Source organism: Squalius cephalus (assembly GCF_949319135.1).
Source record: "Squalius cephalus genome assembly, chromosome: 14".
Taxonomy (NCBI): Eukaryota; Metazoa; Chordata; class Actinopteri; order Cypriniformes; family Leuciscidae; genus Squalius; species Squalius cephalus.
The window spans coordinates 34,546,839-34,574,189 of NC_137135.1; the positions used below are offsets into that span (position 1 = coordinate 34,546,839).

Sequence of the window (27,351 nt, forward strand, 5' to 3'; positions counted from 1 at the left end):
TTGTTTTGTTCATGAAAAGAATCGTATTGTTGACTACTATTTTTATTCTATTGTAAGTCTGTCTAAGTTCGCAACTCCTGTCTCGAGTGCTTTAATGTTTTATAACTCCTAACAGACAACACACGTGTGACGTCTGAAACTGAGGCTTTACGAATATCCCAAATTAGCTGATTTTCATAGAAACGGACAGTTGCACAACAGCTCTGACAATGATCTTTAACACTATCATTGCAGCACACTTGCAAACTGTCAGTGCTTTCCAAGAAAAACCACCACAGGATATAAAAAGCACTATATAAAATCCCCCTCTTTGGTAATATTTAGTTTGCTGGCCTAAAAAACAGTAATGTTTCAGCAGAAGAGAGCATGAGGTGTTTAAAAACACAGCATTTCTGCAGAAGTAAAGCAGCACTGCATGTGCAGGATTGACCCGGAGCCAAACACTTACAGTATCCACCCTTCTTCACAAGCAAACCCTCACGTTTACACACACACACACACACACACACACTGTGTTAACACCCAACACGGCGAGCAGGCATGACCGGTTTACAGTAGAGAGAGAAAGAGATGTTTACCGGTTCCTCATATTTACCGCACCTTTTGCGTTTTAGTCTTCTAATGCAAAGTGGTGACTTCATTTCCCCCAGAACCAGCACAGAGTTTGTTATTCAAACCAGTTTCCCCGGGTCATATTTGCTTAAGAAATAAGGAGGCACGGCGCTAAACTTCCTGAGGGACACTGAACATTTCATGCATACACCACTGTATACTATTACAATCTACAGGTGAAACTCGAAAAATTAGAATATCGTGCAAAAGTTTGTGCATTTCAGTCATTCAAATTAAAAGGTGAAACTAATATATTTAGTATATGAAGACTTCAGATGCAAAAAAGTGCCATCTGAAATTTTCTTCTAGAATGATCATTTTTATCAAGCTTGTATGTTTATGTTCAGTTATTTCACTTTAATAGCAATGAAAATTACCTATTAATTGTCAATAAAGTGAAATTACTGAACTTAAATCTACAATCTTGATAAAAATGCTAATTTTAGAAGAAACTTTCAGATGGCACTTAGAGGCTTTTGCATCTGAAGTCTTCATATATACTGTAACTCTCTCTCTATATATATATATGCATGATTATACTTTTCAGAGGGCTGACATTTCTGTATTTAAAATCCTTTTTTTAATTGATTTCATGTAATATTCAAATTTTCTGAGATTTTGAATTTGGGGTTTTCATAAGCTGTTTTTCGAGTTTCACCTGTATATGTGAATATATAGTAAAGTGTTCCTGTGATCAAAACTGAATTTCCAGCATCATTACTCCAGTCTTCAGTGTCACATGATCCTTCACAAATCAGTATAATATGACGATTTGCTGCTCAAGAGACATTTATGATTATTATCAATAATACATACTGTGATACATTTTTTTCAGGATTTTTTGATGAATAGAAAGTTCAAAAGAACAGCTTTTTTTTTTTTAATAGAATCTTTTGAAACATAAATGATTGATTTGATGCTTCCTTAATGAATCACAGTATTCATCTCTTTCCTCTGAATGGTATAGTGGGCATGTTTTAGCGGGATGTTTAAGTATTTAAGTGCACTGTATACATTCACACACCCCTGAATTACTAAACCTGCTCTATTGTGTATGATGATTGATCACAGAGGCGTTTTCTTGCACTAAATGCACTGGGTTTTTCACAATCATAGTGACAGAAACAGACCAGCCTCATGATGGAATGTGTTTCCAGTAACAATCTGCCAAAACCAATGCTCACAAGCTCTAAAATATCTTAGATAGACGCATGACAGCACTATAACCTCCCCGTTACACCATGACTCCTGTGTGGGTTTGCTTTTAGCAGTCAGACACGCTGTGTTTGGACATGTCGACCCGGGCCGTCAGAGGAAAGGCGGCTATTGTGTTCCAGCACTTTGTTTATGGTCAGTGTCACACACACCAACACAAACCCTCCTGCGTTTAATGCTGTCAGTGTGTTATTTTGAGCTGCTGACAGCAAAACAGGAATGAAGACAATGCAGAAGAGAAGCTTGCGTCACGGTAATGTGGCTTTAGTGGAGAAATATCTCGAGTAACTGAAAACTATAGTAAGTTCACTCCTCAGAAGGGTTGATTAACGCACTTTCATTGTACATTTAAGAGTTTTGACCTGTAGAAGAACACTAAACTACATTATTATTTACTTTAACATTTATTGCCATCATCAACTTTCCATGCTCAAAGAAAGTCAGGCAATAAAAGCTCATAAGCCATCTGTCAAACCATATGTTGTTTGAACTAAACTGAGCAAAAAACGTACCATGGTATTATTGTATTTTTTTGGACATGCATCATGTTTTAAAAAATATTAATAATGTTATAATAATATTATTAAATAAATTATGAACTTTTAATTGTAATTTTTATTTTATTAAGATAATTCTGACTACATTAAAACATTCAAAGAAATATCTCAAATATTAAAGACAGATATTTAGAGGCACATGCTTATGATAAAAAAAATACTAATCTTAGACAGAAAGATAGATATGTAGATAGAAAGACAGATAGATAAAAAAAAAAAACATTTTCATGACAATCAAGCACATTTGCGTGTTTTATTATATTATTATATTTAATATAAAAATATGCCATTATATAGGCCTATATATTTATTTTTATTATTATTATTATTTATTTTTTCTGCGTCAAAGGCAACGCAAAAAAACGCGAGCCAATTCGACCAATCAGAAAGACGCGGCAAAACTGCAACGCGCCCAATCGACCAATGAACGTGGCGCGGCTTTCAACCGTTCCAGTAGCGCATCGCGTCGCGTCGTTCGCTCGTAAACGAGGATCTCCTGCTAAACTCACCGCGGTCTCCTCTTCGCTCAGCCCGCACTCCGCCGCGATCAGCATCAGCGTGGTTTCATCGGGATGTTTCGTGACCTTCGTGAAATTCTCCTCCAGAACTTTGATCTGATCGTCCGCTAACGGCATCCCGAACATCGCCATCGCGTCTCCACTCGCGCTCATGTTTCAACTCCGAGCTGACCAACGCACTGCACACACAAATCACAGCTCGAGCGATGCGAATAAACTCCAAAGTGTTGAAAACAAACGCCAGGCTCCAGGAGGATATGCTGCGGGATAGGGAAAACACACACTCAGTCAGTCAGTGTGAGATGATGATCCACACACACACAGAAACTTCAGTCCGCTGACGCGCGCGAAACGCCTCTTTCCAGTGACAGCAGCGGCGCGTGAACTGTAAGTTACTGATGATGATGTTCAAACCATAGACTGTAAAAAGGTTCAAACTCCTTCAAAGCATTATGTAATGCCCTCCCGGTGACGTCACATCACATCTGAAGCGTCTCGGACCATGAGATCATCTGCAGATCATAATGCCCCACAATGCAGAAGAAATCAATCTATATTTTGTCTACTTTTCAGACCATTAAGCAATATTTTTATGACTATTAAGCACATTTTCCCATGATCGCAAAAAATGATCGAAAAATATTATTCAAAAAATATATAAACATAATAATAATAGTTATTATTAATAAAATCATTATTAATAATATTATAATGAATTATGTTATATACTTTAAAATAGTATATAAATTGTTATTAAACAAGTAAATAAATAAATAATAATTATTATAATTAATAACAGTAATATGTGTATTATATCGTGAGATTATATATATTTTTTATTTTATTTACATATTAACAATTATAATAGTTACTTATTTAATATTTACTTATTTAATAACAATTATATACTATTTAAAAGTATTTTTGCATCATGTGAGTTGCTATATTCCCTTTAAATTTACAGTGAATTAATATAAAATGTAAATTTTCTTACTGTAATATGAGGTGTTTATTTTTTTATATAAATATATATATATATATTTGTTTTTTGTTTTTAAATGTGAATAAATTAAAATTATAATAGTAATTTATTCCTTTGATTAATATAAATTATATATTATTTAAAAGTATTTATACATCATGTTAGTATTTACTGTAGCCTACTCCCATTACATTTTTCACTGAATTGATATTAAAAATAATGTTTTTTTGTTTTACTGTAATATATGTTTTTTGGGAAAAGATAATATAAGCACAAAAAAAATAAAAAAAATAAATTTGTATCAGTGAATCCGGGTTGAAGGACCTTGAGTTTGCTTGTTCGTGTGTTATGTGAAACTCGTGCGGGCTGTCAGCAGTTTGATCACATCTAATCTGCACTAATACAGACACACATCTGTTCATATGAAGACCTCCGCTGCACAAGCCTCTGAAAGCTCCTCTGTCAAAAATGAGATAATAATATTGAGTGAATTCTCTCCGCACATAGTATACGCTCATCAAATACTTTCACTTCAAACTCAGTAAATCCCAGTCTCAGCCTATTCAGAAATGCTGGTAATTGGGTAGAAACCTGTTCATAGGAGCCTGATAAAAATGTTAGTATTAAACAAAAACTTTAGACGGACTTCAATATGTTCTTCTCGAGTCTCTCTCCCATCTCAGGTACGAAACCCGGAGCTGTAGTGTGTTTCTCCACCACAGGATGGGAACGCAGCGGTTTACAGCATGTGTGTTGTGTTTGTTCCTGTCATCATGGACTGAAACTTCACAAGAATGCTGATCGGTGAGAAACATCCGTGTGTCATGTGCTGAAAACACACATCTGTTGTGGAGACGCCTGGGGGGGGGGGGGGGAGGAAATACATACATACATGATACACAACCTCTAGTAAGTATACATGCACACTCACTCACTCACTCACTCACTCACTCACTCACTCACTCACTCACTCACTCACTCACTCACTCACTCACTCACTCTCTCTCTCTCTCTCTCTCTCTCACACACACACACTCACAATCACTCACTCCACTCACACACACACTCTCACACTCTCACACACACTCATTCACACTCACACTCACTCACAATCACTCACTCTCTCTCTCTCTCACACACACACACACACACTCACAATCACTCACTCACTTAATCTCTCTCACACACACACACTCACTCACTCACTCACTCACTCACTCACTCACTCACTCACTCACTCACTCACTCACTCACTCACTCACACACACTCATTCACTCACTCACACTCACCCGACCCCTAAACCTACCCATCACACACACACACACACACACACACACTAACCCGACCCTTAAACCTACCCATTACACACACACACACAAACACACACACACACACACACACACTAACCCGACCCCTAAACCTACCCATCACACACACACACACACACACACACACACACACACACACACACACACACACACACACACACTAACCCGACCCTTAAACCTACCCATCACACACACACACACACACACACACACACTAACCCGACCCTTAAACCTACCCATCACACACACACACACACACACACACACACACACACACACACACACACACACACACACACACACACACACACACACACACACACACACACACACACACACACACACACACACACACACTAACCCGACCCTTAAACCTACCCATCACACACAACTTTGAAGTATTTCAAATTTTGTATAAAATGTCTCTCTAATGTCCTCATAGTTTGTCACTCACTCACTATCAGCAAGTATAACTTATGCAACAAGTTGATGACTGGGATGAAGAATGCTCATACAGTATTTAATAAGCACACATATCCACGTAATGTTTTTCAGTGTTGTCTTCGAGATGATTAATGTGAAATGTTTGAGATATGATTGATCCATTTCTGTCCCGGTGACTGAAACACGAGACTACTGACACTTACAGGCCTCTGGTGGAACTACAATAACAAATGATTTTACTTTCATGCTTTCACATATATTTATGCTTAAACTGATAAATGCAAATATGTGCAGACACAAACCTGTGCGCAGTGGGTCATGAAACTGATCCTTGTCCTGGAACAAATCAATGCAGCGGACTCAAAACACTGTCTTTTCCTCCTGTAGCCCTGTGTGTTTTCTGTTGCCCGAGGAGAGGGTGTAGAGTTTTTATGACTCAGAGTTTGGTTTCTGAAGCTCGTTGAATAGGTTTGGGTATCAGTGTGTCCATACTTGCTCCCGTCTCACACCCAGAGGAGTGTTTTCTGCTCTGATGTAATGAGGATTTTATAATCAGAGGTTTTCAGAAGTCAAAACACTGTTGATTTGCTCAAGTCGTGGCACATGAAATGATTTCGGAAGAGATGCTTCAGCTAGAGTTTACTGTATGAAGATCATGCAGTGTGTGTGTGTGTGTGTGTGTTCAGACATCAGGATATCATGATGTCCTCAGTTATAAGAGCCAAAAGGAGACTGACATACATTATTGCTAATTTGCTTCTGTTAATGTGTGTATTATGCGGATAAAACACAGACTTTATGTGATTCCCAATTAAAGTCAGCATGAAATGCTGTTTATTATAAATGATTTATCAGTGCACACAGAGAAGATGATTGTAATCAGATACATAATTAATCAGCAGGGTGGAGGAGAAGAGCACATGTTCAGTATATGATTTCTTATTATATAACATCATTAATATAAAATATCAAATTTAATTTATAAATTAATTTGTAAATACCTATTATTTTTTATATATATATATATATATATATATATATATATATATATATATATATATATAAAAAATAGTAATTACTATAATTTTAGTAGTTATAAATATAATATTAAGATAACATCATCTTTACATAAAGGTTTTAAGCTACAAAAAATGAGCAGTGTGAAGATAATTGATTACATGAATGCATTAGAGTTAAAATTACACTATGAAACCAATTTTGATCTTTTTTTTTTTTTTTTTTTGGAATGCTGTATTTTTGTGAATTATAATGTATATAATTTATCCGTGCGCATTATTGTTTTAAATTTCATGTTCCTCATAATCTTGAATTTTTTTACTTGTGGGAAAAAAATGAAGCAACTTCCTTCCATCATTTACTTGATGGATAAACAGGATTCCTGGGTCTTGCTGAACTTAGCTCCAGTTTATAAAAATATGCAGCGGGCTTGAAAACTGAAATTCCAGTCCAATTTAGAGGCACGTTTGAGTCCCTGAACAGAAGCAGACGCAGGCCGACCACAACCATCAGCCGTCCTACAGTCACAGCGTTTTCAGTGCGAACACACTCGCTCAAGAACAGACAGACGGACAGCAGACGTGTAGATCGAACGACACATGCTGTTACATAATCACACACTCCTCCCTCCACAGATACACTGAACACATCTGGAACTCAAACCAGGACCGACCAGAGGAAATGAGACTACAAATACTGGAGAGAGAGTAGAGAGAGAGAGAGAGAGAGAGAGAGAGAAGAGAGAGAGAGAGAGAGAGAGAGAGAGAGATAGAGAGAGAGAGAGAGAGAGAGAGAGAGAGAGATAGAGAGAGAGAGAGAGAGAGAGAGAGAGAGAGAGAGAGAGAGAGAGAGATAACAGGAAGTAACTAAAAGGCTACACATGGCATAAATGGATCTAATTGATGCAGTGTGTGTGTGTGTGTGTTTCAGACATCAGGATATCATGATGTACTCAGTTATAAGATCCAAACGGAGATTGACATACATTATTGCCAATTTGCTTCTGTTAATGTGTGTATTATGCGGATAAAACACAGACTTTATGTGATTCCCAATTAAAGTCAGCATGAAATGCTGTTTATTATAAATGATTTATCAGTGCACATTATTATTTTTAATTCATGTTCCTGGTAATCTTGAATCAGAATAAGTTCCTCTCGCAGCATCTCTTCTCTTCTCTGATGATGTGGGCGGAGCAACCTGTCACTCACATGAGATCCACCAATAGCAAACCACAACCATCCAATCAATTCCACACAGACAAAATCAAGCCCCGCCCACATTTGTTCTTGTTCCAGAAGCGTTTCACTCAGATATACTACACAATAGAGAAGAAAAGACCAGCGCAACTTCTGTTTCATGCTGACTTTAAAGTTATGGTTGATTTTCATAAGATCTTGATCCAGTATCAGCAGAACTCCACAGAAAGATCAACACATTTCCACGACATTAGAACAGCATTCACATAGCCGGACATTTGGCTTTGATTTCCACTACCAGACCAAAGCAGCGCAGAAAATGCTTGCATTAATAAAAATGCGCATTAAAATATTTTTTTTTGGGGGGGGGGGGGGGGGGGGGGGGGGGAGCAGGAAAGCTGTGTAAACATGTCTGTTTTGGCCTTTGTTCTGATGATTGACATGTAATGCATGAATAAACATGCGTGTGTTTGTGAGTGTGTGTGTACACACAGGTGTGTCTGTCTATTTGTGTACATTAAATGTTTCTCTGTTGTAGGAAAAACAGAAAGAGAACTGATGTGCTTCTGATCAGTGACCATGAGTCAGACGGTGTGCAGAGAAACATCACGGCAAACATACAGTTAAAACAGCAATATAGTGAAATATTATTACAAGATCAGTTTCTATGTGAATATAAAGTGTAATTTATTCCTGTGATCAAAGCTGAGTTTTCAGCATCATTACTCCAGTCTTCAGAGTCACATGATCCTTCACAAATCACTCTAATATGATGATTTGATGATCAAGAAGCATTTATGATTATTATCAATGTTGAAAACAGTTTCATATTTCTGAAAAAGCCGTGATGCATTTTTTTTCCAGGATTCATTGAGGAATAGTAAGTTCGAAAGAACAGCATTTTTCTTTAGTAGAAATATTTTGTAACATTATACAGTCACTTTTGATCAATTAAATGCATCCTTGCTGAATAAAAGTACTGACATGTGTGACCCTGGATCACGTCTCCAGTCTCGAGTCGCACGGGTATATCTGTGGCAATAGCCAACAATACTAGCCTGACTTCGTCATACTCATATTCTAGTCAGAATGTGAGTCTGATACTGCTCCATAGAGATTTGATTATGGGGCGTGTCTCAACCGAACCAGAAAAAAAAAAAAACTCTGCACTCAATTGGATAGACCTACAACCAATCAGAGCAACGGAGTAAATGACGCATGTTCTTCATTCATATTTTCAACCAACAAAATGTCGCGGCTCACTGTTCCTCTTTTAAAATGAATGCGCTGTCGATATCTTCTATAACAGACGCGATGGCGGAATCTACACATGATGTTTCATAAACAAAGTTCGGGAGAAGCACGTACAAATAATCAATCCAATATCAACTTGTCATCAAACAATACCATGTCTAACGTTACCCTATATCAGCATGAGGAAGCATATTCACTCTGTCAACTTACCTAACACTCCTTGACAGTTTTTCAGCATCCCTCCACCACCCCGAATCCTCACTCTTGTCTTGTTCTCTCACAACCAGGAACACGGGGGAGTATGGCTACCGAGCCCACAGCCCTCGGACAGCACGTCATATACGCATTTAGTCTATCTGACTTATTTGTGTGAACTCGTGAAATCTTATATATGCATTTATTCTATCTGACTTATTTGTAAATGTGAACTTGTGAAATCTCAATTCTCCAGCTGCACTCGTCTTTGTTGTAAACTAATTCAAATCAAGCGCTCTTTGGTGACGTAGGTGATTACGTTACCGTTGCTCATCTGTCCATCATCGTATAAAGCCCGCCCTGACAATTTGATTGGTCCGAACAATTTTTGTTCGGGCATAATAGCTCCTCAACGGAGCGAGTCCAGACCGAACTTCCCGACCAAAAAATATTGTGGGCGGGGTTCGGGCTGGCACCCAGGCTACAACAATACATTGCACGGGTCAAAATTATCGATTTTTCTTTTATGCCAAAAATCATGAGGATATTAAGTAAAGATCATGTTCCATGAAGATGTTTAGTAAATTTCCTACCGTAAATATATAAAACATGTATTTTTGTGAGTGAATGCAGCACAATCGCCAACATAAATGAACAACTTTAAAGGAGATTTTCTCAATGTTTAGATTTTTTTGCACCCTCAGATTCCAGATTTTCTAATAATCGTATCTCGGACACATATTGTCATATCCTAATAAACCATACATCAATGGAAAGCTTATTTATTCAGCTTTCGGATGATGTATAAATCTCAATTTCAAAAAATTGACCCATGTGACTGGTTTTGTGGTCCAGGGTCACATATTATTCAGAACACAGTAGGTCACATACAGTGTGAACAGATTCCATTACGGATCTAACGAAACCACTGACATTTTTGATAGTTTAAAGGAACAGGGACCGTGTTTGCCGACCCCTTAAGACGTAATCTTCCTATTGTGAGGAATACCGCAATCTCCCACATTTCCTGTCAAACAATGCATATTGTGCTCAAACGGGAAATGGCTGTTTTTCTGCGGCCAGCGATACATTTTATGGATTAAAAACCCTGTCCATGTGTGTGTTTTATGTACAGACAACAACAACAGAACTAAATATATCTTTTGTAAGTCTCTGTGGATAAAAATGTCTGCTAGACGTGAGGCAGAAGAAGGAGAAACATGCTTGGATCACGAAAAGGGAAAATGTGGTCATTAATCTGGGCAGGAGGAAACGTGACATCATTCCCATGAAATATAAGAGTTCTGTAGTGGAAAAGAGGCTAACAACAGAAGAGTGTGTGTGTGTGTGTGTGTGTGTCTGTGTGTGTAAGGAGCGTCTGTCCTGCTCAAGATGACCACTTGCGTAATAAAAATTAATAAAAGAAATGTCAAAGTTCATCCCCTTCACAATCTTTTCTTACCAAATAGGGGAGAAAAAAAATGGTTGGCTTCTTAGGAAGCAAAATAATCTGACCTCAATAAAAGCAAGGACAAAACAGCTGTTAAACAACTATTTTTAGACTGCCTAAAGAAAATGCTGCAGAGATATAGATTTTGTTATATATTACATGATTAGCTTTTTTTTGTATTGTACTCTTGAGCATGTTTTGTATATTTGTACATCTGCTTTTATACAAAGTTCTGTCATGAAACTCTACTGACACAGGCTGATTGGTCCTTAACTCAATCTGCTTGCAATCACATCATTCTCTATAGGCCACAGCTGATTGGTTCCTGCTGTATCAGTAGCCAATGAGCTCGCCACTCAACCTGCAAATACTGCTCAACATTTACTGTCGCAGTTGCAGGATGCTTTCAGAAACCCTCCACCTTCCCCAGCTCCACCTGTATAGATCTGCTACGGGTTATTCATGTACGCTATATTGTACAGCAGCAGCATTTCTTACTTCATGACTCACAGCAGCGTGCCATGTGTGTATAGATCTGGTAAGTCCCGCCCATCCGTAAAACCCCACTGGACCTCTAGATTGAAAAATCGTCAATGCAAGTGAATGTGAGAAAATAATTATTTTCTGGTCCCGTTTGAATTTTGCCATGAATGTGAACATATGTTGTCTGTGAATTTTTTATATAATTTTTTTTCGAGGCATCTCGATCTGTCTCCATAGATTATCGCAGCATTAGCACCGTAATTTGACAGGTGGAGGGAAAATGTGTTATGGGGTGACGTCACATAGGCGACATGTAGCCTAGTCTTTCTCGTTATGTCTTTTCCACAACTGCTAGCCAAAGAATCATACAATATACTGTCAAACTCGTAACATGAAAAATTATATAAAAAATTCACAGATAACATATGTTCACATTCATGGGACAATTCAAACGGGATCAGAAAATAATTATTTTCCCCCATTCACTTGCATTGACGATTTTTCAACCTAGAGGTCCACTTGGGGTTTTACGGATGGGCGGGACTTACCAGCTCTATGGCAGTAGCAAGTCCCGTATTTGCTCTGCAGCAGCAGAAATAACAGCAACAGCAGCAAAAGCAACAATAACCATAAGCAGCAGCAATAATAGCAGCAGTGATGATAGCAGCAATAAAAAACATCAGAAGCAATAATCAACATCAGCAGCAACAACAATAATCAGCAGCAATAACCAAAATCAGCAGCAATAACCAACATCAGCAGCAATAACCAAAAGCAGCAGCAATAACCAAAATCAGCAGCAATAACCAACATCAGCAGCAATAACCAAAAGCAGCAGCAAAAGCAGCAGCAATAACCAAAAGCAGCAGCAATAACCAAAATCAGCAGCAATAACCAAAATCAGCAGCCATAATCAAAATCAGCAGCAATAACTAACATCAGCAGCAATAACCAAAATCAGCAGCAATAACTAACATCAGCAGCAATAACCAAAATCAGCAGCCATAAACAAAAGCAGTGCAATAACCAACATCAGCAGCAATAACCAAAAGCAGCAGCAATAACTAACATCAGCAGCATAACCAAAATCAGCAGCCATAATCAAAATCAGCAGCAATAACTAACATCAGCAGCAATAACCAAAATCAGCAGCAATAACTAACATCAGCAGCAATAACCAAAATCAGCAGCAATAACCAAAATCAGCAGCAATAACCAAAATCAGCAGCAATAACTAACATCAGCAGCAATAACCAACATTAGCAGCCATAACCAAAATCAGCAGCAATAACTAACATCAGCAGCAATAACTAAAATCAGCAGCAATAACTAAAATCAGCAGCAATAACCAAAAGCAGCAGCAATAACCAAAAGCAGCAGCAATAACCAACATCAGCAGCAATAACCAAAAGCAGCAGCAATAACCAAAAGCAGCAGCAATAACCAAAATCAGCAGCAATAACTAACATAAGCAGCAATAACTAACATCAGCAGCAATAACTAACATCAGCAGCAATAACCAAAATCAGCAGCAATAACTAACATCAGCAGCAATAACCAAAATCAGCAGCCATAATCAAAATCAGCAGCCATAACCAAAATCAGCAGCAATAACTAACATCAGCAGCAATAACCAAAATCAGCAGCAATAACCAAAATCAGCAGCAATAACTAACATCAGCAGCAATAACCAACATCAGCAGCCATAACCAAAATCAGCAGCAATAACTAACATCAGCAGCAATAACCAAAATCAGCAGCAATAACTAAAATCAGCAGCAATAACTAACATCAGCAGCAGCAATAACTAACATCAGCAGCAATAACCAAAATCAGCAGCAATAACTAACATCAGCAGCCATAACCAAAATCAGCAGCAATAACTAACATCAGCAGCAATAACTAACATCAGCAGCAATAACTAACATCAGCAGCAATAACTAACATCAGCAGCAATAACTAAAATCAGCAGCAATAACTAACATCAGCAGCAATAACTAACATCAGCAGCCATAACCAAAATCAGCAGCAATAACTAACATCAGCAGCAATAACTAACATCAGCAGCAATAACTAAAATCAGCAGCAATAACCAAAAGCAGCAGCAATAACCAAAATCAGCAGCAATAACCAAAATCAGCAGCCATAATCAAAATCAGCAGCAATAACTAACATCAGCAGCAATAACCAAAATCAGCAGCAATAACTAACATCAGCAGCAATAACCAAAATCAGCAGCCATAAACAAAAGCAGTGCAATAACCAACATCAGCAGCAATAACCAAAAGCAGCAGCAATAACTAACATCAGCAGCAATAACCAAAATCAGCAGCCATAATCAAAATCAGCAGCAATAACTAACATCAGCAGCAATAACCAAAATCAGCAGCAATAACTAACATCAGCAGCAATAACCAAAATCAGCAGCAATAACCAAAATCAGCAGCAATAACCAAAATCAGCAGCAATAACTAACATCAGCAGCAATAACCAACATTAGCAGCCATAACCAAAATCAGCAGCAATAACTAACATCAGCAGCAATAACTAAAATCAGCAGCAATAACTAACATCAGCAGCAATAACTAAAATCAGCAGCAATAACCAAAAGCAGCAGCAATAACCAAAAGCAGCAGCAATAACCAACAGCAGCAGCAATAACCAAAAGCAGCAGCAATAACCAAAAGCAGCAGCAATAACCAAAATCAGCAGCAATAACTAACATCAGCAGCAATAACTAACATCAGCAGCAATAACTAACATCAGCAGCAATAACCAAAATCAGCAGCAATAACTAACATCAGCAGCAATAACCAAAATCAGCAGCCATAATCAAAATCAGCAGCCATAACCAAAATCAGCAGCAATAACTAACATCAGCAGCAATAACCAAAATCAGCAGCAATAACCAAAATCAGCAGCAATAACTAACATCAGCAGCAATAACCAAAATCAGCAGCAATAACCAAAATCAGCAGCAATAACCAAAATCAGCAGCAATAACCAAAATCAGCAGCAATAACTAACATCAGCAGCAATAACCAACATTAGCAGCCATAACCAAAATCAGCAGCAATAACTAACATCAGCAGCAATAACTAAAATCAGCAGCAATAACTAACATCAGCAGCAATAACTAAAATCAGCAGCAATAACCAAAAGCAGCAGCAATAACCAAAAGCAGCAGCAATAACCAACAGCAGCAGCAATAACCAAAAGCAGCAGCAATAACCAAAAGCAGCAGCAATAACCAAAATCAGCAGCAATAACTAACATCAGCAGCAATAACTAACATCAGCAGCAATAACTAACATCAGCAGCAATAACCAAAATCAGCAGCAATAACTAACATCAGCAGCAATAACCAAAATCAGCAGCCATAATCAAAATCAGCAGCCATAACCAAAATCAGCAGCAATAACTAACATCAGCAGCAATAACCAAAATCAGCAGCAATAACCAAAATCAGCAGCAATAACTAACATCAGCAGCAATAACCAACATCAGCAGCCATAACCAAAATCAGCAGCAATAACTAACATCAGCAGCAATAACCAAAATCAGCAGCGATAACTAAAATCAGCAGCAATAACTAACATCAGCAGCAGCAATAACTAACATCAGCAGCAATAACTAAAATCAGCAGCAATAACTAACATCAGCAGCCATAACCAAAATCAGCAGCAATAACTAACATCAGCAGCAATAACTAACATCAGCAGCAATAACTAACATCAGCAGCAATAACTAAAATCAGCAGCAATAACTAACATCAGCAGCAATAACTAACATCAGCAGCCATAACCAAAATCAGCAGCAATAACTAACATCAGCAGCAATAACTAACATCAGCAGCAATAACTAAAATCAGCAGCAATAACTAACATCAGCAGCAATAACTAAAATCAGCAGCAATAACTAACATCAGCAGCAATAACTAACATCAGCAGCAATAACTAAAATCAGCAGCAATAACTAACATCAGCAGCAATAACCAACATCAGCAGCAATAACTAACATCAGCAGCAATAACCAAAATCAGCAGCAATAACCAAAAGCAGCAATAGGGACTTTAAGCAACAGCTGCTGTTAGCTAAACATAACTGCTGTAGCAAAAAAGAACGCAAAAAATCAAGATAAAAAAAAATATAAAGAACGCAAAAAATCACTAAGCAACAATAAAGAGGATGGCGAACTGGATCATTTAATCATTTAACAAAATAAGATTTAAAAAATGTCTTTTCAAAGCAAGAGAAGGGTTGCTTTTGGCATTAAATTATATTCAGATCCAATTAAAATGCCACATACCCATAAAACATAACATTTACTTATCTAATCTGTCACGTATTTCGCCGTTCTCCCGTAGTAGTGTGCCGGTTACGGTAGAACGTCACAAAGAAGCAGTTCCAGTTGCGCATGCGCAATAGAACACCAAAAAAATCAATAGACTTCAATTTCAAATTGTTCACAAATGCATTGAGAAGATGTGATGCAGTTTGTCAATGACTATGAGCCCTGAACATGCACTACGTCACTAAACAAGCCCACAGAGAGTCCCAGAGGTGTGTCTCACTCTCACCTAATGAAAGACCCTCTGTACAGGGAAAGTGTGTGTGTGTGTTCAAACTCTGTAAGGAAGGAAACCCATTCGATTCCCATCTACAGCCAGCCACGAACCTCCTGTGTGCTCCCATGATTCATCAAACATTTAGATTTCCCATTTAAATGCATGATCAGCTTAGATAAGACCTAAACACATGTTTTCTTTCACATTCCCACCATGTGCATGAGAACAATCATCTTTTTAGACACTTTTTAGGACTGTCGACACTTGAGGCCATTTTTGAGGGTCATTTTCGATCTTAACGACGCGTCACATGTGTTTTGGACCAGTGTGAGAGAGCTTGTGTTTAGGGAGCATTACCCATGACTGCATGAACCCGAATGGACCCTTATATCTCTCTTCATCACAAACTCTTGATGGCCTTCATGGGACTGTTGGGACACTGTTTAAGGGTGTTTTAAGACTTGTAGATCGTTTGTTGTTACAGGGTTGCATTTCACTTTCACAGGGCAACTTTTTAAAGTGTACATAAATGTGACTCAATGCAAACTCGATCTCAATGCAAGTCACATGAGTAAAACTGTCTTCTCATTGGTCAGAGCACACCTGTTTATGTACCTCATAGCATCATCCATGAAGGTAGATTGACAAGTTAACTCCACAGGATTATTGTGGCTTTATCTGTAGCTGTACTTACACATAAACACACACACACACAGTGTTTTCATGTTTTATGGGGCCTTTAAACATGGGGACTTTTATACTGTACAAACTGTATATTCTCTCCCCTTACGCAAGCACTACAGCTAAACCTACCCATCACACAAAACTTTCTGCATTTTTACATTTTCAAAAAAACATCGCTTAGTATGATTTGTAAGCCGTTTTCCTATTGGGGACCAAAAATGTCCTAACAAGGATTTTGGATATTGCCATCTTTTTGGGGACATTTTGTCCAAATTACGTAGGGTTTACCAGGGCATACACACACACACAAACACAAACTAGGTATATTCCAAAACAAACACTCAAAACAATCTGTGTAAAAAAGTGACCGCCCTTAGTAAATGTTTACACACATGTGCATTATTAACATCACGCTAGATCTTAACATTTTAAAAAGAACACTTACTGCCACGTTGCTATGGTGTTGCTATGTAGTTCTGTACTGGCCATCCTCAGGTTTCTGTGATATTTTCAGGCTCAGAATCCATAGAACTAGAACGAATATTAATGTAAGCTAATAGTTATTGTCCTTGGTGTGAACGTCCTTTTATAGATAAGGACGTCCACATCACAACTGTAACAATAACGACAGAGTAACGATGTCGTTGGATTCAATTTCAGAACGACTTCTTTTTCAGCTAATGAACGATAGAAACACCGACAGCCAATCAAAACCCACCGAACTTTAAAGAGCGCGAGCATTTAAAGCGACAGACAAAATAACTGCCACACTTATAATTAACAGACATTTATTGTGTGTTGATGATCATTTAACAAGGCCTGTTCACAAGAAGAACGATAACTGTAAAGATAACTATATAACTATAAAATCATCGTTCGAATTATATGAGATTAAGGGAATCACTTTCAGAATGTTTTTTTTTTTTTCCCAGTTGATGAATGATAAAAACATTGACAGCCAATCAGAATCCATCAAACTTTAAAGGGATAGTTCAACCAAAAAATAAAAATTTTGTCATCATTAACTCACCCTTGTATTGGTCCAAAGTTTGTTTCTTCTGTTGAACAGAAAAGAAGATATTTTGACGAATAATCAAACTGTTGACAGCACGCTTATTATAAACAGGACTTTATCGTGCGCTGTAAACCAAACATAATAATTCTGATCATTTAGAAAAGTAACAGCACACCTCTCCTCAACAAAGCCACATGATTTAAGCAATTAACAATCCGAGCATTGTAAATATATTCAGTGAGGTCCAGAAGGGCTGAAGTGTTGTCAGAGAAGGATGCAAGGACGTATTTTTAGTTTTTGTTGTGGCTAATTATGGGCTGATTAACAAGGAATAGCAAGAATAACGATCATGCACTCACTTTCCTCCTTGGCAAGACTAAACCAAAGCATTTTATTTTCCTCTCTGCATTGTTTCTCATTCTTAGTGGCTTTTAAGATCCGGAAACAAGAAAAGTGTTTTGCTTTCACTCCCTTTGGTGACTAACTGTAAGAATAAGAGTCATTCACACACAGCCAGAGGGAAACCCCTGATAATAATCTAATTTTAGATATTTAAAGAAGTGTACTGGTGTGATTACAGAGGAAAAAGTGCACCCATTTCTGCTTCATCAGAGGAAATTATTTAAAAGTGTTAACTAAAACTATTAAAACTGTTTTCTTCATTGAAATCAAACTGAAATAAAATAAAAATTTAGAAAAAATAGAATTAAACTAAAATAAAACAAGTTTAAGTTGAGTTAAAAGTAAAGTATAAGATAAATAATATAAATTATACTAATAAAATTAACCGAAATGACTAAAATTCCAGTTGTAAATATGAATAAATACTATAATAGTATGTAAATACTATAACAACACCGCTTTATTATACATTATATATTATTTATTACATATTTTAAATTCCATATTTCGGTAATTAAAAAGTTTCAAGCCCCATTTTATATTTCACAGAATATAGCAAATAAAATAAGCTGTGATTGCAAAATAATAATAATAATAATACTAATAATATTATATATATATATTAATATTTTTTTCATAACTGACTTGCCTGGTTAATTGAACATGCAAATTATCAGAACATTAATACACAACAGAAAATGAGTCGACTCACAACTAGAATTATCATTTCATTTTATTCAATAAGCTTGTCATAAATTATAGCACATTAAAATATTTTTGAGTTACAAAGTGGATAGCAACATTTGTTGGTGGCCTGATCCGTTTTCCCAAAGAAAACAATGCATTGTCAGCGAGGAACATCGCGGCTTCATTAAACGATGTCAAGCAGCTTATGATGATGAAGACGAGGGGGGGGGCGGGGGGGTTCGAGCAGCCACTGTTGAGTCTATGCTGGATGAAGACAGATGAGCTATCACACCATCACGACGGACAAGGGTTCACAAGTCACGTTATAAGGAGAGGACAGGTGGACATTGGGGAGAGGGGGAAGTGACACGAGGAGAACATTAGCAAATAAAGAAAACGCATACAAGCACATAGTGTCTATGAGCGGATTCATAATATGCGACATGTATTAAAAAACCCAAATCACAATGATCGGAAACAGGAAAATGAGCACAGAAAATGTTCTTCACTGCTGCGTCTGGCTACTCATGATGATGGCTGAATATGAACAGGTAAGTTAGCAATGGGAATGATTGAAAACAGCTTGTTCAGTGTCTCTATGTGCAGTCCAGTCCACTACGTTTCATCTTTGTCCTATGCTCTTCCTTTTTTGCCATTATAGTCCATTAATTATTTACTTTTTAACTTCTTTTATCCTTATTTGTCTCTAAGCACTTCCTCCCCCAGACGAGCCACAGGCTGTGATTGGCCGGTGGGGCCAGGGGGCGTGTCTCTGCCTCTCTGCGGTCCAATCAATGAACTCCCTGCTAAAGTTGAGCCGCGGAACAGAAGCTAGCTGTAACCCTGGGCCGGTTCTAAGGGGTTTCTTCGATTCTACTTCGACATCTGCTGCTGAACATGAAGCAAGAACTCGTAATAAGAGAAGGCAGATTCAGTACGGTCCTCCACGAGGTGCTGGAAAAAACTGGTCTTGGCCGAGGCGTCGTCCCTGGAGAAAGACAGCATGAGTCAACATGAGATCAAACTTGGCTCTATTTAATCTACAATCAAAATATGCATGTGTTTCTCATGTTTGATACATCAGGCTTTTATGGCTCGTAGGATATAGTGAGAATATGCAGCTCAAACTTGAACACTTCAGTTTTATTCAGAGGCAAAAACTTATTTATTAGGCCTGTCAATCGATTAAAAATTTTAATCAATTAATCGCATGATTGTCATGAGTTAACTCGTGATTAATCGCACATTTTTTTTATTTGTTCTAAATGTACCTTAAATTAATACTTTTCAAGTTTGTAATACTCTAATCAACGTGGGCATGGATAAATATGGATGCTTTATGCAAATGTATTTTTATTATTGAAACCATAGTCAACATAGAGCATGAAGACGAGACATGTTTCAAAGGTCATAGATGTTTTTCAAAGAACTTGTTCATGTCTATTAGACACATGTAGAAAGAACAAAGAAATACCAGGTTCCCATTACTTCTCTTTCTTTGCACTGAGCAATTAACACAAACATGTTTAGATTTTTGCATGACAGGGCAGCTCTTCTGAAAATGCTAAATGTACATTTATTATTTATTATTAGGCTACATTATAGTTTGTCTCTCTCTGTGCCCATTTTGATGAAGCTAAATTCTAAATAAAACTGTTTTCATTGGTATATTTTACTGTTTCTGTTGTCAAACAACGGAATGAATATGAAATTGTGACTGAAACGCGACCCATTAAGACATAACCAGCTCTCACTTCCAAGATGTTAATCTGCACAATAATCCTGATAATCGAGCCGTCGTCTGATGAAATCAAATACACATAAGATAAACACAATATCTGTTTTGCGATTTCGGCTATACTTGCATGTAAAATTAGAGAAGCAACATCATATCTGTGTTTAACTGAATTAAAGCGCTGCTCCTCCGCGCGAGACGCAGAGAGAGAGAGAGAGAGAGAGAGAGAGAGAGAGAGAGAGAGAGAGAGAGAGAGAGAGAGAGAGAGAGAGAGAGAGAGAGAGAGAGAGAGAGAGAGAGAGAGAGCGAGCGAGCGAGAGCTGAGAGAGCAGTACCGGCGGTACCGGTAGATTCTCAGAAACTAAATAAGGTTTGGGCGCTTTGTTGAAGGGAAAAAAAAAATCGCTAAATGGGTCTGCAATGTCGCTAAGTTGGCAACACTGTGTATCTTCATTTCTCCAACTAGGTTTTGGGCCACGGGTCAAACAGAAAATACGTGCTGCATTAATCGAGCGTTAAAAAAATAGTGCCGTTAATATGATTTCGCGTTAACGCGTTATTAACGCGCTAACTTTGACAGTCCTAATATTTATATGACCAAAAAGATGAAATTCTGATGTTTGTAATGTAAATCAATGAGATCTTTTTAACAGTATAACAGACTTTTTGCATGAAATGTATATAAATATCAGTCGTCACTATATCTCTCGAAAACATGTCTTAGTAAGATTTAAATGCTTAGTTTTATGATCAAAGCTCTGTAGCTTTAAAACATATAATGCAATGCAATGCAATGCAATGATTGAGATGAACAAATAAACCTGATGATCATATTTGAACATGATTTTTTTTAAATGATGTATGGATAATCAAGTAAACCTAAGTCCAGTAAGTGTTCATCTTAAATATTACTAACAATATAAAAGTTATTCTTACATTTTCTTTATAAAAAAACTAAGGCTGTTAAACGATAAATCGCGATTAATCGCATCCAAAATAAAAGTTTGTGTTCACATAATATATGTGTGTGTACGGAGTATAATTATTTTCTATATATAAATACACACACATGCATGTATATATTTAAGAAAATGTGTTATTTATATATAAAATATATATACATGCAAATATTTCTTAAATATATACATGCATGTGTGTGTATTTATATATAGAAAATAATTATACACCGTACACACACATATATTATGTAAACACAAACTTTTATTTTGGATGTGATTAATTGCAATTAATCGTTTGACAGCCCTAATATATATATATATATATATATATATATATATATATATATATATAAAATTTGTATTATATATAAATATTTTATATATAAATAACACATTTTTCTTAAATATATACATGCATGTGTGTGTGTGTGTATTTATATATACAAATTAATTATGCACAGTACACACACATATATTATGTGAACACAAACTTTTATTTAGGATGCGATTAATCGCGATTTATCGTTTCACAGCCCTTAATTTCACAGCAAAACGACACGTAAGGCACGAATGACATTTACAATTATACCAAAATAACTTTTTCTTACTAAAAAGTATAAACTATCAATCAGACGACAGAAGGCATGAAGTAGATTGTGTGCGACACAAGTTTTGATCTTGTTGATTGGCTAGAGGCCTTAGAAATGTGTGTTTCAAATATGATACAGTAGGATTTAAGACACAGTAAATCTGAGAGGAATGTTCGTGGGCTCGTTTAAACACAGATTTCATAACAAACCAACATCTAAAAAAACCCCTCTTGAAGGAATGCAACTCCCACTGTGAGAGGAGGCAGTGTGTGATAGTATAAAAACACACCATCCTCCCTCAGGAACAATACGCTGCCCTGTGACTATGAATAACAGGGGCGGAAAGGGAGAGATGAAGCGATTGGGAAAGATGGAGAGGAAGAAAAGCTGTGTGGAATTAGGAGGAACGGGGAAAGAGAGAGAGAGAGAGAGAGAGAGCAGACGTACTTGACCACATGAAACGCGGGATGGAAGGTTCTCGACTCCAACAGCCACGAGATGAAGGCTCGAGTTCGCTCTGAATACGTCGTCTGCAGCTCTGGAATCTCAGTCTGTGAAACAAGAGCAACCAGAAGCATGTTTACTATTCATTCCCAAAATGTTTCTGTTTTTCGTCAGTAAGATGATGAAAGGTTGTTCTGCACTTTTCATTGGATTATTCATTCAAAGATTAATTAAATTGTTAAAGGGTTAGTTCACCTAAAAATGAAGATTGTGTCAGTAATTACTCTCCCTCATGTTGTTCAACCCCGTAAGACTTTCGTTCATCTTCAGAACACAAATTAAGATATTTCTGATTAAATCTGAGAGCTGTCTCACTCCTTCATAGGCTTCTAGGTAATCGAGATCTGCCATCCCAGAAAAGTTAGTAAAGACATCGTTAAAATAGTCCAAGTGACTACAGTGGCTCAACCTTAAGTTTATCAAGCGACGAGAATACTTTATGTGCGCAAAAAAACAAACACAAAAATAACGACTTTATTCAACTATTCATTTTCTTCTGTTTCTCTGAGTGAGTTGACGTAGTGTAACAGCGCAGCGCTTCTGGGTTGTACGTCAGAACGGAGGCTCACTATTGGCCAGCATCACACGCATCATATGACCAGCGTCGGCCAATAATGAGCCTCCGTTCTGACGTACAACCCAGAAGCGCTGCGCTGTTACACTACGTCAACTCACTCAGAGAAACAGAAGAAAATGAATAGTTGAATAAAGTCGTTATTTTTGTGTTTGTTTTGCGCACAAAAAGTATTCTCGTCGCTTGATAAACTTAAGGTTGAGCCACTGTAGTCACTTGGACTATTTTAACGATGTCTTTACTAACTTTTCTGGGATGGCAGATCTCGATTACCTAGAAGCCTATGAAGGAGTGAGACAGCTCTCAGATTTCATCAGAAATATCTTAATTTGTGTTCTGAAGATGAACGAAAGTCTGACGGGGTTGAACAACATGAGGGAGAGTAATTACTGACAGAATCTTCATTTTTGGGGGAACTAACTGTTTTTGATAAGTTTGTATTAAATCATAAATCTAGAAAAATTAAAACACAACAGAATTTCTGGAGAGAAAAAAAAAACAGGGACCTATTATTGAAAAAAAATTAAAAATTATTAGGTTGTTAAAGTTTCATGAATCCAACTGATTAAGCATGCTTCTTGATCATTAACATTTAATGAAACTATTAAAACGGAATCCAAAATTTAAATGGAAAACACAGAATTTATAAAAAACAAAAGGGAATTTCGGGAATAAATGAAACATTTCATTAAGGCCCTAATTTTTTTAAATTTGAACCACAAAAAAAATTGTTACACTGAACAAGTTTCATTAATTTGATTAATTAGACATGCTTTATCTTCACTAAAAACACAAATTTAACCAATAAAATGGACTCCAGAAATATGAAACAAAACTGGGAAACAATAGAACGGATTTCACAGGGTTCTCGATATGAAGCGTCTGGAATATTCAGATGTTTAGGACTGTGGTTTTTGTGTGAAATCTGAGTGAAGTATGTGAGGTTTAGAGAAACGATACAGGGCCCACAATCCTCTCCAGGGTGGGATCATGTTGGCAGCCTTTCAAAATGAAAAACAAACTCTGGTTCACGTTCTAATGCTGATCAGAAGCAGCTTCTGTCCTTCATAACTCCAAGAATATGATCATATAGAGAGGAGACAGAGAGGAGTTTGAGAAACATGCAGTATGAATGTGGTTTTAACACATAAGAGGCAATATTCTCCTATTCCTTTCCCTTTTGCAACATAAAAGGCCATAATCTAGTTTTTTATGATAATTGCAGTGTTTTTGAGTATCATTGATATGGCAAAAATATCATATCACGACTTTCTCATGTTGATTTTTCTATTTTCCATGTGATTGCGCAGCACAGCCAAACTATTTTCTCCATTTTAAAAATGTAGCCTTACAAGATAACAAAATATAAAAGAAAAGTAGAGGTGGGCGAAGATGAAAATCTTTATTCCTTATTTTATCATTGCTATTAAAAATGAAACCAGATACACATTACAAATGCAATATAATATTTTTTCACAGTATGTCTATTTAACAGTTGAAATTTAATAAATGTAAAAATAAAACGCTACATAGACTTCACTGTGTTAATTCTATATACACTGATTCTTATTAAAGCTACTGAAGTTATTCAGCCAAGAGCAGTGAGTGATTTTCTTTTTGTCTATTGTTGTTTGATTAACATTAAATGACAAGCGTCTGTGGTTTTGGCTTTCTCCCAACTGTTTACGTTCACTTAAGACATAGACGACTGTGTTTCAGTAAACCTTGTGTGTATTTGACTATAAAATGCAAAAGACAACTTGGTTTAGTACTCGCGCTCTGTTTGACAGGCTTTAAGCGTATCTTTATATTTTAAAGCGGTGATGAACTGAGAAATCAAATTTTCCTTGAGCTTTTGACATATAAGAGGTCATCATACTATAAGAATATCCTGTAAGTTTCAGAACTGAAAACTTCCTTTTTCAAAGTGGGGATCTATGAGGTCAAAGGGTATCAAACCCCGCCTCCGCAGAAGAAGATCAACGCCTACTTCAACACTGCCTGTTTAGCCCCGCCCACCGATTCGTGCATTAAGTCAAACTCATTATAATATGCAAAACTGTTATCCAATCATAGTGGGCGTTTACTTCCAAGTCTTCAATGCGGCACGCCCATAAAAACCAGAGCTAGGCTCAAAACCAGGGCAGAAAATAGCCTATTACTTTTGATGTTTTTGAATGTAAAAACCAAGCGAACGTCTTAAGTTGACCTCAGACAACAATTAAAAAGCCAGTTCATGACCCCTTTAAGGTTTTAGTAATTTTGTTGTTTTTATTTACTTTTATCAAATTTTAGGTTATTATAGTATTTACTATTTAGTAACTAGACTCGCATATGGCCGTTACCAGAAGCCAGTGATTATAGTTAATTAAGTAATATTGGTATTTTTCTTACAAAAACGCATCGCTTCGCTTCAGAAGGCCTTTATTAACCCCCATGGAGTCGTATGGATTACTTTTATGATGGATGGATGTGCTTTTTTGGGTACCATTCACTCATTCTTCCATTATAAAGCTGGGAAGAGCCAGAATATTCACTCCGATTGTGTTCGGCTGAAAGAAGAAAGTCATATACACCTAGGATGGCTTGAGTAAATTATGGAATAATTTTAATTTTTTGGGTGAACTAACCATTTAATGCATTATGATTTCTGAAAACATAATTTTTGCAGCTTCGTTTCAATAAATGGTCCGAGTAGACGAGGGAGGGAGTTGTGAACTTGAGTATGTTTTTTTTTACAGAGCAGGAAAATCCTGTTTTCCATATGATACCTGATCCGTCACCTTTAACACAACGGAGTGGAAGAAGATACATGTGAGAAATGAAAAACAAAAGAGTTCACCAATGACACACACTCACCATGTTGGACGGTAAGGATGCATAATTGGGGTAGCCCAACACGTCACGTATGAACATCTCGTTACAGCACTTCCCCACCCAGAAGTACATCACCTACAGAGCGAAGGACAGAAACCACAGTGAGCGAAGCTGCCGCTACACAACGCTGTCGTATGCGTGTAGAGATACACTCACGCTGCCGCAGTCCATGAGGAACGCTCCTTCTCTAGTGAGTTTCTCTGCTGAGAGCTGCAGTAAAGGAGGCTGAGGAATCACAGAGTCGTTCAGATGCAGCGCCGCCTAGAGGACAGACAAAACACAGATCTATTCAGTCTAATCTCAAACTTCATCATTACTGGCCATTAAAAATAAATAAAAAAATGAAAATTTGTTAGCACTTAAAGAAAAAGCATCATAAAAATAAGCATAAAGCACAAATCTCTTTGAAGAGTTATGTTCTTGTTTCATTATTGTAGTGCCCCTGCTCCTATAATTTAACTTTGTCGTGAACCTCTAAATCAGGGTTCCTCAAACTCAGTCCTGGAGGGCCACTGTCCTGTACAGTTTAGCTCCAACCCTGATCAAACACACCTGAGCAAGCTAATCAATGTCTTCAGGATCACTAGAAACTCACAGCTAGGCGTGTTTGATCAGGGTTGGAGCTAAACTGTGCAGGACAGTGGCCCTCCAGGACCAAGTTTGAGGAACCCTGCTCTAAATGATTAATTGAAGCAACATCACTCTAATATGCCGATTTGGTGCTTGATAATTAATAATTGTTCTTTTTATTATTAATGTTCTTGCTGCTTAATGAATCTTTGTGTTTGCTGAATAGAAAGTTCAAATGAAGAGCATTTTTAAAAAAACGAAATCTTTTGAAACATTATAAATGTCACATTTAATGCATTTCTTGTTGAATAGGCTAACTATTTTTTTCCCATCTTTCTTACTCCAAACTTTTGAATGGTAGTTTATCACAGTTTCCACACAAAGATAAGCAGAAAAAAAACATTTTCAACATTGATAATCATCATATTAGAATGATTTCTGAAGGATCATGTGACACTGAAGACTGGAGCAATGATGCTGAAAATTCAGCTTTAAACACATGATCTGAACGAATACATTACAATTGAAAACAGGCATTTTAAATTATAATAATATTTCACAATATTACTGTTTTTACTGTATTTGATCAAATAAATTCAGCCTTGAAAGACTTCAAAAACATGAAAAAAAAATCATAATTATTCCAAACTTTTGACCGATAGTGTAGATATTTAAGAACAAATGATAACGGGTGGAAAAGAAATCAATATTATCATCTATTCAAGTTTTGAAAGCAAGAAGGTTTGATGTTCATGTTTATATTATTGTAGTACGAGTATGTCTATGCACGTTTGGCATTTTGGCATGCTTTCCATTAGGGCTGTAGTACTCGAGTCCGGTCTTGGACCGGCTCGTTTCACTCAGCTCACTGAAAAGAGCTGGCTCTTTTGACTCACAAACGGCTCTTTAAAAAATAAATGTGTAAATAAACT

General features: G+C 36.9%; 3 protein-coding genes across 4 annotated transcripts in view; all 3 read right to left on the reverse strand.

Moving 5' to 3' along the window:
• hopx (HOP homeobox) overlaps positions 1-3,301 on the reverse strand; it is a 4,911-nt gene extending 1,610 nt beyond the window's left edge. The window contains exon 1 of the mRNA XM_079892115.1: positions 2,894-3,301. Coding sequence (XP_079748241.1) covers positions 2,894-3,055 — 162 coding nt within the window. The 5' untranslated portion in view covers positions 3,056-3,301. The remainder of the gene's footprint in view (positions 1-2,893) is intronic.
• adad1 (adenosine deaminase domain containing 1 (testis-specific)) overlaps positions 1-17,049 on the reverse strand; it is a 105,396-nt gene extending 88,347 nt beyond the window's left edge. The window contains exon 1 of the mRNA XM_079892095.1: positions 16,952-17,049. Coding sequence (XP_079748221.1) covers positions 16,952-16,995 — 44 coding nt within the window. The 5' untranslated portion in view covers positions 16,996-17,049. The remainder of the gene's footprint in view (positions 1-16,951) is intronic.
• Positions 17,050-18,639: 1,590 nt separating this feature from the next.
• sec24b (SEC24 homolog B, COPII coat complex component) overlaps positions 18,640-27,351 on the reverse strand; it is a 34,625-nt gene continuing 25,913 nt past the window's right edge. For both annotated transcript variants that reach the window (XM_079892035.1, XM_079892034.1), the window contains 4 exons: positions 26,006-26,110; positions 25,832-25,924; positions 22,342-22,445; positions 18,640-19,598 (listed from right to left, as the gene is read on the reverse strand). In XM_079892035.1, coding sequence (XP_079748161.1) covers positions 19,484-19,598; positions 22,342-22,445; positions 25,832-25,924; positions 26,006-26,110 — 417 coding nt within the window. In that variant the 3' untranslated portion in view covers positions 18,640-19,483. The remainder of the gene's footprint in view (positions 19,599-22,341; positions 22,446-25,831; positions 25,925-26,005; positions 26,111-27,351) is intronic.